Genomic DNA, 11271 nt, shown 5'->3' on the forward strand with positions numbered 1-11271 from the left:
TTTAAAATGTTTCGTCAGAGAGCAGATCACATGGAATCAGTAGAAGTTGGAGCCTCATTTGATTATTTACATTGTCAATGTTCTATCAGGAGTGGTTGTGTTAACATTGCAATACAACGCATGTCACATGAGCTCTGTAAAAAATATTTAGTGCAAACTGCAAAACACATTCACAGCTGCAATTGAGTAGGCTGAGTTTTCATGACTAAACCAGAACGACAGTCAGTTTTATCTGCACATCTACAACAATTGTTGAGACAAGCTGGAGCAGGACTTTGAGTGTGAGTAGGCTACTGTGCTCTTAACTTGATCCGATCAAAGTGTGTGTGTGTTTATATGCGTGTGTATATATCTTGCTATTCTATTTGATTATTTCACACCATCAAAGACAACAGCGGCATATTCACTCTAAGGATTACCTTTCAACAGACCTGTTTAGGTTAACAAATATTGCTCACTCTTCAACACATGAGCTACAAATAAATTCATCGTGTGTGCGCAAACAACACCTGAAGATTAGTGGAAAGAGAAGACGATTACAAGTTTGAAAGATTAGTTACATTTTACGATTTCATGAAAATCTTTCAAAAAAAAAGTCAAATCCCTTTTGGAATGTGGAATGGTGAAGTAGCATGAAATAATCAGTCACGATTTAAGCACAGGAGTGGAGTAATGGACTGGCGCACATGCTTTAGAAAACGGATGAAACAATCGGTGTTTCGATGTCCCCTCTTCACAGCCACAGCCAGTGTTCTGATCGGACCGTGAGCTCGCGGGGCCTCGTGCGGTCAAGCGGAGGAATTCACACGCGAGGGAGTGGGTGGCACACGCCCTCTACGTCGCCGAGCTGAGGAGTCAAAGTGAACACGCGCAACTATTCTGCCTCCACTTTGTCCGACAGCTCTCCGCCGTCACCGCCCTCCGTCCACAGCTGCGGAGGCGCAGTGCTGCAGGGGAGACATGTTCATTAACTCGGCACGGAAGGTTTCGCAACTCGAAGCTCACTGACTCGCCGCGGACTGTGCTCTTACCACAGGTAAGCTCACCTGGCTGATTGGGCTGTTAGGTAGCTCTTTGTTTGTCTTTAGTGATTAAATGTCTGTCCCGCAAAATAGTTTTGTTTTGTGGGCTTCCATTTGTGTTTCATTTATATTTGTCAATCCCTCTGTGGGAATTTCTCATGCCTCCCTTCTTCATGGCTGTTGATTTCCCTAATCGCACAGGTAATAAAGGCTTCTCTTTCTCAAGTCACGGAGAAAACTACTTCTGCATGAATTGGCCTGTATCCTACGCTGGAATCTTGTTTTGCTGCATGTCTGTAATAGTGTTTGCCCAAAGAAATGTTTGTCCAGTTGGAAATTGTGAATGACTGCGGACCTTTCTCACGTCACTCGATTGAGCGTTTTGTTTTGGCTCCCTTTTTGATCTTACTCCGGTCACTGTGTTGTTCAACTTTAGTAATGGTGCTGACTGTGATTTCAGTTGTGAATACGCTTTGGCACGTGCACTTCTCCCTTTGGACTGGAGTCATTAAATGTCTCTTGGCCTTGGGGAAAGTAGGCACTGTGCACTGATGTGGCATTGCAGTTTAGACTTTTCATCTCTTTCATCATCCTATTCTACGTTTGCTTTAATTTGATCTATTTAAATCTGTAAAACTGGATTTTTAATGCCTAAAAAGTGATTTATAAGTATATTTTATTAGACATGCTTGAATTTAGGTCTGCAACTAATTATTTTTTTCATTACAAAAACTACCAATTACTTTCTTGATTATTATATTGATTGTTCGGTCGACAAAATGTCAGAAAACTGTGATTTTTCTCTATCATAATTTCCCAGAAACCAAGATGTCTTATTTTGTCCAAACAGTCCAAAACCCAAATATGTTCTGTTTTATTATCACATAACGCAAAGCAAAGCCGCATATCCTCACTTTTGAGATGCAGGAAATGGGAACATTTGGGCTTTTTGTTGTTAGAATAACCATTTATTAATTATTTTTTGCTGTACTTCAATAGATAAATGGATGATAAACAGTTCCTCTTCATGCGTTTTCTCTCGTTCTCTTTCCACAGAGACGCCTCGAAAATGGACCAACAGAACCACAGCTGCCATTATAATGAGTCCATGGGCTTCTTCTACAACAAGAGCGGCGCTGATGACAAATGGGACAATGCCCAGCTCATCCTGGTGCAGGTGGTGGGCTCTCTCTTCTGCTGTTTCATCCTGGTCTCCAACGCCATGGTCATAGCTGCTGTCATCACCAATAAGCGGTTCCACTACCCTTTCTACTATCTCCTATCCAACCTCGCTGCCGCAGACTTCCTGGCAGGCATAGCGTACGTGTACCTGATGTTTAACACTGGTGAGGTGTCGCGGAAACTTACAGTAAAAGGATACTTCATCCGTCAAGGTCTTCTGGACATCAGTCTTTCAGCCTCGCTGGCTAACCTGCTGGTAATAGCTCTGGAGCGCTACATCTCCGTCATGAACTGGAAAGTCCACAGCAACCTGACGAAGAGGAGGGTGACCCTGCTGATCGTGCTGGTGTGGGCCATCTCCATCTTGATGGGGGCCGTGCCGAGTCTGGGCTGGAACTGCATCTGCAACCTGAGCGACTGCTCCCAGCTGGCTCCTCTCTTCAGCAGGAGCTACCTGATCTTCTGGTCCGTGTCTAACCTGGTGGTGTTCCTGGTGATGGTGGTCATCTACACGAGGATCTACACCTACGTCATGAGGAAGACGGCGATGCTCTCGCCACACACCAGCGGCTCCATTAACCGCAAGAGAACGCCCATCAAGCTCATCAAGACGGTCATGGTTGTGCTCGGTAGGTGCCAATCATTTAAATTCTGTCTGCAGCATCGTTGATGAAGTGAGTCAGAACTTTTCCCGCATTTGTCGGGTGGAAACAGTTCTGGTGAACAGCTGTGTGTCCTTCGTCAGGGTCACAAAGTCCAGGCAATTCACTGAGGCACTGCTGAACACGGGACTAATCTGTTTTCCTGATATGAAGGAAAACCGTGGGCATAATAAGACAAACGCTTGCGCTTTCAGTAAATTTTTTGAGTGCTTATCAGTGATTTGAGGGCGTCTTTAGTGAAAGAAAAAAAGGAGTCGGCAAATTCTTTTATATTTCAGTTTTTTGTACTATTTGCCTCTTTTATGTCCGATTTTCTGCCCAGTGGCTTAAATTCGTTAACCATTATTCTATTGTCTAATTATTAGTTCAACAAACAAATCGTTTAGTCTATAAAATGTTAAAATATGTTCGATGTTTCTCATAAGTTTCTTTAAATTGCTTTTGTCCAACTAACAGTCAAAAACCAAAAGAAAATCCGTTTCCAGGAATAAGGAGCAAATCCTCACTATTGAGGAGCCGAAACCAAAGACTGTTTGGCATTTTTGTGCTGAAAAAAATCCTTAAGTTGTCGGGTATTCATTTTCTATTCGTTGGCTAAACAATTAAATCAAGGGAGTTCTTTTCCCAGAGGAAAGAAAGCTCAAAAAGTCTGACGTCTCCTTCTCTTCTCATGCATTTTCATCCCAGACGAGGCAGTCCGATATCCTGCTCTTTGTTTAGGTGTTGCAACAGGATACCTTGCAATAGAGGGACTGAACTCAAATCCTTGCCCTCCCAGCACTTTCTCATAGGAACGGAACAATAGGACTGCGCCGTCGTATTCTACTCAAACACCAAAATAGGGTGTTGAATGCATATTCTCATGCGAGTAGAACACAACCATCAAACTCTTAAACAGATGCGTTTCAGAAAGCATAGGTCAGATGAGTTGAATGTCCTCAGTTTTTATTTTCATACACTCTTCATGCAGCCATCCAGATAGAAACGTGCATGAGATAGTTGTAGTGACTTTGCATGGCCGCCCTGCAGGATAAATAGTCTGTCGTTGTTCTTTGTTTCTTCGGGCACTCGGCTTGTTGCCTGACCAGACGGTTTGATGCAGTTTGTAGCATAGGAGCTGCTTTCTACACACTGTCTTCCAGACTGCTGTATAATTATCTCTCCCGGCAAGGACACTGCTCCTGAGCCTGTGTGGCGTACCATCCACACCACACTGGCCTTCAATGAACATCCCCTCCTCCCCACCCATCCAGAAAAAATGAAGAACAACAACAACCTATACTTGAGGACTTCGTCAATTGCTTTCAGATGCTTTGCAGAGTTCCCTTGAGCTGGTGGAAGTGTTGGCACGCAAGTGTCGTTCCCTGTTGAGATTGCTGTGACTTTGGAGTGAAATGTAAAACAAAAGTGCTCTTGAAAGGTGGCGCAAATAACACAACGGCCATAGCTGAGGAAGGAAGGGACTTTGAAGCCCTCTGAGGCATGTGGTCTGGTCGATGTGATATTTAATTCAGGAAAAAGAAATATCACTTCTGTAACAGAAAAGTAGTCCGCTCAGGTGGAACTGGTAACTGGACAAACCGGTTTAAAGAAGCTTAAACCACACGTGCTCTGTTATACCAAGAGTCAAATGAATGAGTGCAGAGGTGTTTGAACATGTCGGACATTGTCACCGACGCCTAAGAAGGGTAACTTTGCACTTATTATTGATAGTACATCCACACGACTCAGTTTCCAAATAGAAACGGTCTGCGTCCACACGGGCGTTTCAGCATCGTTTTCAAATTGATCTGCATCCACACGGCAACCTTCGAAAACATACATCACGTGACCATTAACGTACACTGGGCATGCGCGTGACAGTGTAAACGGGAAGTAGAGTGCTTAGTTTAAAAAAATACGACTAATGAAGTAGTCTTTAATAATGAAAGGTCGTGTTTGATACTTAAGATCTTTCTCTAAAATATTGCTCTGTAAGCTCAAACAGACACAGTTCGTGGAAAGTTTTATTTTTCAGACGTAGTTACAGCACTGTGGCTCTCGCTCTCTCTCTCACATTTATATATATCAAATTTACTTTAAAATCAACACTTACATGTAAACGTTTACTGTATTATGGGTCCATAAATGTGGTCAACACACGTCTGTCACCCGTTTCCTCGTTGTCTGTTCTCACTCGTAGCTCTGCTGGCGGCTTAGCTATCTGTCCTACTGGATAGCATTTACTGCTAACCGTGACTTCAGACGTCCGCTCCGTAGGGCTGATAACGCCGCTGGTCACGCCGCTCGCTAATCGCTCCAATAACAGCTGCTTCCTCCACAGAAATGCAGACTTTAACTGAACAGCTGCTGTTAAACACAACAAGGTCAGCAACGCCTGCAATCAGTTGTCCATGTTAAATGAACCTGGTAGTCGATGTTTGTGAGTCTGGGTCAGGGTCACGTGATAGGCGTGTGACGAATCGGGGAAGGATACATCATGACTGGTGAGAACCAATCAAGTTGCCGGCGTGGGCGTCATCGTTTCTGACTATCTGTTTTCGACCGTCCACACGAAGAGGCAGCCCCGGAGTTTTCAAACTTATCCGACCTCGGGAGGGTTTTCAAACTCTGTTTTCGGTCCTCGAAAACTCTGCGTAGTGTCGCCGCTCAGTGTAAACGTAGCAAAACATATGAGTTTCCAAATGGAAACGGAGTAATGTGGACATGGCCTTAGTTTCTTTTGCATCTGACGGCCTCTTTGGTTACATTTGCGTTTCACTCTTCATGGGACTAGTTTGGTGAAATATAATTATTGTAGTTTAATAGCCTACAGCCATTCATTTGTAGTATGTCTAACAGCGTTTGGACCTGTTTTAAGTAAAGCATGCAGATTCAGATTTGTTTTTCATTCTTCAGCCACAATCAAATGAATACCAACTGAGAAAAATAACACATGCTTGAAATGCGTGTTCCTAAAACAGTTTGTTTCCTCTCTGTCGTAGATTAAAGGGAAAGGAAGTCCACTTTTAAACTTCAATACATGAAAAACTGCCAATAGGAGGCCATTAAAAAGGCAATTTCAATTTAGTTCACTTCATTTTGTGAGCTATCAAAGACGAGCAAAAAGAGGAATGAGTATAAAAATAGAAATTCACTGTAAAATGTGTCAAACATTTTGACTTTCAGGCCTAAGCAATGAAAAGCATAAAAACACCAGCCCCTCTCAGTCTGTGTGCATGTGTATCCACACTTGTGTATGCGAGACAAAGGGCGAGAGCGCTGTATAGAACAGTACTTGTTTTTGTTCTACAGATGTATTGAGGCCGTAGAGATGCAGGTTGTGCAGACAAGTTGCTGCTTGTGGCTTCCTGTCATTTCCAGACATTTCTTTGTAGCTCTGTTTCGTGCCCAAACATGTTTGAAATGAATGCTAATTTTGCTTCAGTAGCCCTTTGTCCATCCGTATTGTTTCCCAAAGTATTTAACACAATAATGCCATTGCACTCCCGACCTGTGTCTGCTTGTTGTAACGGTATTAGGATGGTATTCCTTTGTTATAATGTATTGATTTTAGTGTTGTAGCTTCATCAACATAAGCACATGAAACCATCAAATACACTGATTTAGTTAGATTTGCATTTTTAAAACCCATTTGAACAATCGGAAACCTCTTGACCAGCTCATAAAATTAACATAATTGACTTACTGTACAACAAATGCTGAAGCAATAAATCAATTAGTCAATCGACAGAAATGTAAACAATTTTTATGATAGATTCCTCTTTCTTTTAAAAGGACGAACTGCTCAAAATTCTCTAAGCATTATATCTTTCGTGATATATATATTTTTTTGTCCCTGACACACTAGTGCTCAAAATAAATACACATGTAAGAAATGTGTGTTACAAAAGCCTAACTGTGTGTTATTCTGGGTTTTGTTTTTCCCTGAAGGGGCCTTTGTGATCTGCTGGACTCCCGGCCTGGTGGTTCTGCTCCTGGACGGCCTCAACTGTACGAGTTGTAACGTCATGAAATCAAAACGCTGGCTGCTGCTCCTGGCTGTACTCAACTCCGTCATGAACCCTTGCATCTACTCCTACAAGGACGATGAAATGTGGGCCACGTTCAAGAACCTCTTGCGCTGCATTGGCAATGGCACGCGGCGGCAGCGGTCGACGAAGGCCAACGCCAGGCCGCTCAGCTCTGGTCAGGATACGGGCAACAGTCAGCCTCCCTCAGAGGAGGCAAAAAATGACGATCGGGACCAAATCAAGACTTGAAAGTGGAACTTGATAGGAATTTTAACAGAATTTGTGTCCAGCTCTGACTGGAGGTAACTTATGAAGCTACAGAATGACTTGAAAGAGAAACCACACCAGTTGGTCTCAGGGCGGCGTCGGTGTCCGCTGATTTAAATGTACGTTCTTGAAGAGACACTGCAGGCCAGCCTCGCCAGTGTAGCGCTGATGATGCAAAGATGTTTTCAGTTTTATTCAGGATTTTACAGTTTTAGGACACAATACTCAGAGTTAGGGATTGTGAGATTCCTGTAGCCGGTTCTTCCTGTTTTTTGTCTTCCTCATCACATCCCTGCAGGTTATTTAAACTACCGGTAGACAACTCTGGAATCCAATAGGAAGTGCAGAGCAGTACATTTTTACTTTTACTTCCAAAAAGGGTAAAATCATGCAAAGGGTGGCTTAACGGTCTCCCTTTTACATACATTTGTGTACATGTGTTTGTCTTTAGGTTTACTTCCTGTGTAGTGATTCTGTAATGGATAATATACTGTATTTAAGACATGTAACATTTTTTGTAATCAGGTACACTAGAACTGTAAGTTTGCTTGGGCAGGGCACTTTTTTTTTTTTAAAGATAATTTTTAACACCGCTAACGAAAAATACTGTAAACTGCTGTAATGTATACTTGTACATCCTGTAAAAAGCTTATAAGAAGAGGTGCGGCCATTTCAACAGTTTGACAGCCAGCATGCTCAGCATGACCTGATTGTTTTGGCTATCATTTGCATTTTAAAGTCTTTAAAATAACACCCTACTTTATTTTGCAAAGCAGTTTGGCCCCTGGGGAATGGATAACAGAATCCCTGCTTTCTTGTCCTGTCATCTTTTATCAGTTCACCTGAACAAACAGCCTGCAGAACCTCATGGAGGCAAACTGGTTTTCCCTGTAGCATTTTTGCGCATCCGCTTCAACTCGCTGAATGGCTGCTGTTGCTCTGATGAAACAGCTGCTCACCTAACAGTGCAGGGGTTGTACAATGTTGTGACACACTGGATTCCTGCTGGAGTTTTAGCAATAGCCTGTGTACCTGCAGGAATCAAAGGATATGACTGAATGACTAACTAGACACACACGAGCTCTCCGTCACCCCAGACTGCTAAATCAATGACTCATCTTCAACCTGCTGTACAGTATTTATGCCACTCCTGCTGTAAAAGACTTGACATCATTAAAGCTATTTTGTGTATTTTGTTTTGTTCTCAAACCGAGGTTATTTAACTGTCCAGTTAGACTTTCAAACTGTACATTTTGTAGAAAATATCTCTCTTTAAGTCACAGATTTTTGTGACTTTTTTTATTTTATTTTTCAAACCTGATGCTCAATATGTCTGTTTTCCTAATGAAGTGACATGATACAAAAACTGCGCAGAGGGTGATTTCACGAAAGAGCTTGCAACAGCAGCCCAAAAAAACATACATTTTTTAAAAAGCTGCTTCAGTCAACATTCAAATCATTAAAATGGCTGCAAACAAATATTTGCTCTGTAAAGATACAGTGGAGTAATGTCTACCTGAGCAGAGACTGAAATCACTCTCCCCGGTTGTTTTTGTTAGGGGTGGCAACGTGCTCTTGTAGTGCATGCGAGTGTTGCCCAAAGGCTAACTCATGGCCTCCGCTCTGCACTGCTCTCATATGGCGGTTACAGCTGAATGTCGCTTAAACATAATACCAACACTCTGGTTCCCCCTCACGTGAACACTGTCGGCACCATTAGAAATAGAAATGTTCTCAATCTTGTATTTAACACCTTTGAAATAATATATCAGTAATGTGATTGATTATTACAATTTTATCAATTTTCTGGCTTTCACTTCATTTTTAGCCATGATAGCAATGTGGCTTATGGTGATGTCGTTGGTTAGTTTGTTGGTACATCACATAGGTCCAGACTGAATATATCTGAACTACTACTGCATGGCCCTCATCCTAATCCTAACTTGTTACACTGACTTTTCATTTGACACCATCAGTAGGAAGGTTTCTGGTGAAATATCTCAACATGGATTTACACAGCATTCTGTAAACAATGATTCCCGGGTGACGAACCCGAAACGCAATCAATCTGATCGACTGGCTCTTCCTCCAGCACCAGCACAAGGTTGACATTTGTGGTTTTGAGAGAACCTATTGGATGGATTACCATAAAATGTGGTACAGACTTTCATGTTCCCCCTCGACAATTTCATTGATCTTCTCACTTTTCCTCCGGTGCCATTATCAGATCAAAACTTGAATTTGTCCAATACTTTGATTTGTGACAAAATACCTGCAAACTAATGACATTTTGTCAGCCTCAGCTGTACTTCGTGTTTAGTGTTAAGCAAATGTTAGCATGCTAACATGCTAAACCAAGATGGTGAACATGGTAAACCTTACACCTGCTTAACATTGGCACGCTAGCGTTGTACATTGTAAGCTTGTTATCACACTAGAGAGGCTGCAGCCTTTGAAAACGTTGCACAAGCCACCCACTTGACACCTACGTTAGCCAAAACAAACCATGAGATTACGTGTAAATCCTGTTCGACTGAGTCAGACTGTCTCTGAATTTCGATTGAAAATAACTGTCACTAACTGATAATACCTGTTAATCTAAAAACGTTGAACATTAGTGCATATTTTAACGTACTAACAAAAAAAATAGTGCAAGGATTATCTAACACTCCTGTTACATGACTTGCACTTGTAATCATTGATGGAGTACCGTTGCATGAGATTTGTGGTGCTCAAGAGCTGCCCCTTTAGAATGATTTCCTCTATTCAGGCCAATTAGTGGGTGACCTTTAGTTTCCATCAAGTCAGTTACATTATTGGCGAAAGAGCAATTTACTCTTAAGCGAGAGGAACAATATCCTCCTGAATTAGACTGCAAAGCGGTTGCCGCAGTTACGATTTAATCCCCAAAACGCAACCGGCATCTTTTGACAGCAGAGGAACAGGTTCAACACTGTGCATAAGGCTCATAGAAAAATACTCAGGATATAAATGACATTTTGTTTTTGTTTCGGGTAGAGCTTTGTCATTTCCATTAAAAACATGCTGTATTGTAGCGAGTACTGTATGTTCTGGATAGAGCCCTCTGTAGACCTGTCGTGACTGCTGCCTGCCCAAAACATAAACTGTAAATTGTGTGGGGTTTTTCTACAGCTGTGCTGTAATTATGCATTCTTGAAAAGCCAATTAAAGTTCACAGATGTTCAGAAATGCTGTCTTTTGATTTGGTTTCAATCTTTGGTTGCAAACAGATGTAGGCAGAGAAGGAACGCTCTCATCAGTACACAGGGTATGCTGCTATATAAATATCCCGTGTGTCATGCGAGGACTCCTAGAGGCCTGGTTTAAAGTTAAATTATGTATAATTTACAGAACTGACTGGTTTCTCCGACAATGTTCTCAGCTCAGTTTCACCCAAACAAAATGATATAAGATGTTCTACCTGATAAATGGCTGCAGGGAGTTTCACTTCAGAAAAGAAAGGACAGCGTTGACAGTCTAAGATAATGATTGAAAGTGCACCGTCACTGTTATATATCTAAATTTTAAATGGACAGTATTTTCATCGCACTTTCACCCAATGGATTTACAATTTCCCTCTCTCTCACCAAATGACGCTTGTCTATAGTACTTATTCTTTGATCAGATAGTTCCTGATTTAAATTATAATTTAATTGATATGATTTTTTTTAAAGGGGATGTTTTATTGTGGCTGCTTCTGTTAAGACAACATTTAACAAACCCCATACCTGTTACCATGTGACTAAAGCTCCATCCTTAGATCGTGTGATGACAGCTAACAAAAATCTTAAGAAAGGCCGTGTAATGTGGCTGAAAGCTCTGGAAAAAGCTTGTTAAAGTTTTTTTTGTCAAACAACATTTGAGAAGTGTAGCTTAATTTGTTGAATAAAACATTTTCTTGAATAAAAACCTGTAAGTAAGTCCTAAAAGTAACTTATTGGCAGTGTTGAAGTTACCCAACCAAAAGGTCTGCCACCTGTAACCTAATTATTTCTGTTAAGGAAGACAATCAAACCCTTCCTGTATTGTAAGCTTATGCCTAAAATAGAAAGTATTTTAACATTAAAGCGCCTACAACTATGTCTGCCAGAGTTGAATGTTCAA

General features: G+C 41.6%; 1 protein-coding gene across 1 annotated transcript; it reads left to right on the forward strand.

The window, feature by feature from the left end:
- Positions 1-766: 766 nt before the first annotated feature.
- lpar3 (lysophosphatidic acid receptor 3) lies at positions 767-8306 on the forward strand. Its single transcript, XM_079267191.1, has 3 exons — positions 767-1036; positions 2081-2833; positions 6800-8306. The coding sequence occupies exons 2-3, from the start codon at positions 2092-2094 to the stop codon at positions 7126-7128; spliced, it is 1071 nt and encodes a 356-aa protein (XP_079123317.1). The 5' UTR covers positions 767-1036; positions 2081-2091; the 3' UTR covers positions 7129-8306.
- The last annotated feature ends 2965 nt before the right edge of the window (positions 8307-11271 follow it).

Source organism: Melanostigma gelatinosum (genome assembly GCF_949748355.1).
Source record: "Melanostigma gelatinosum genome assembly, chromosome: 4".
Taxonomy (NCBI): Eukaryota; Metazoa; Chordata; class Actinopteri; order Perciformes; family Zoarcidae; genus Melanostigma; species Melanostigma gelatinosum.

What these genes read in the sequence shown, in the direction of transcription:
- lpar3 (XM_079267191.1), top strand. Translation starts at nt 2,092, where the DNA reads ATGGACCAACAGAACCACAGCTGCCATTATAATGAGTCCATGGGCTTC. An exon ending in GACGGTCATGGTTGTGCTCG is followed by an intron (nt 2,834 to 6,799) that starts GTAGGTGCCAAT and finishes TTTTCCCTGAAG; the next exon opens with GGGCCTTTGTGATCTGCTGG.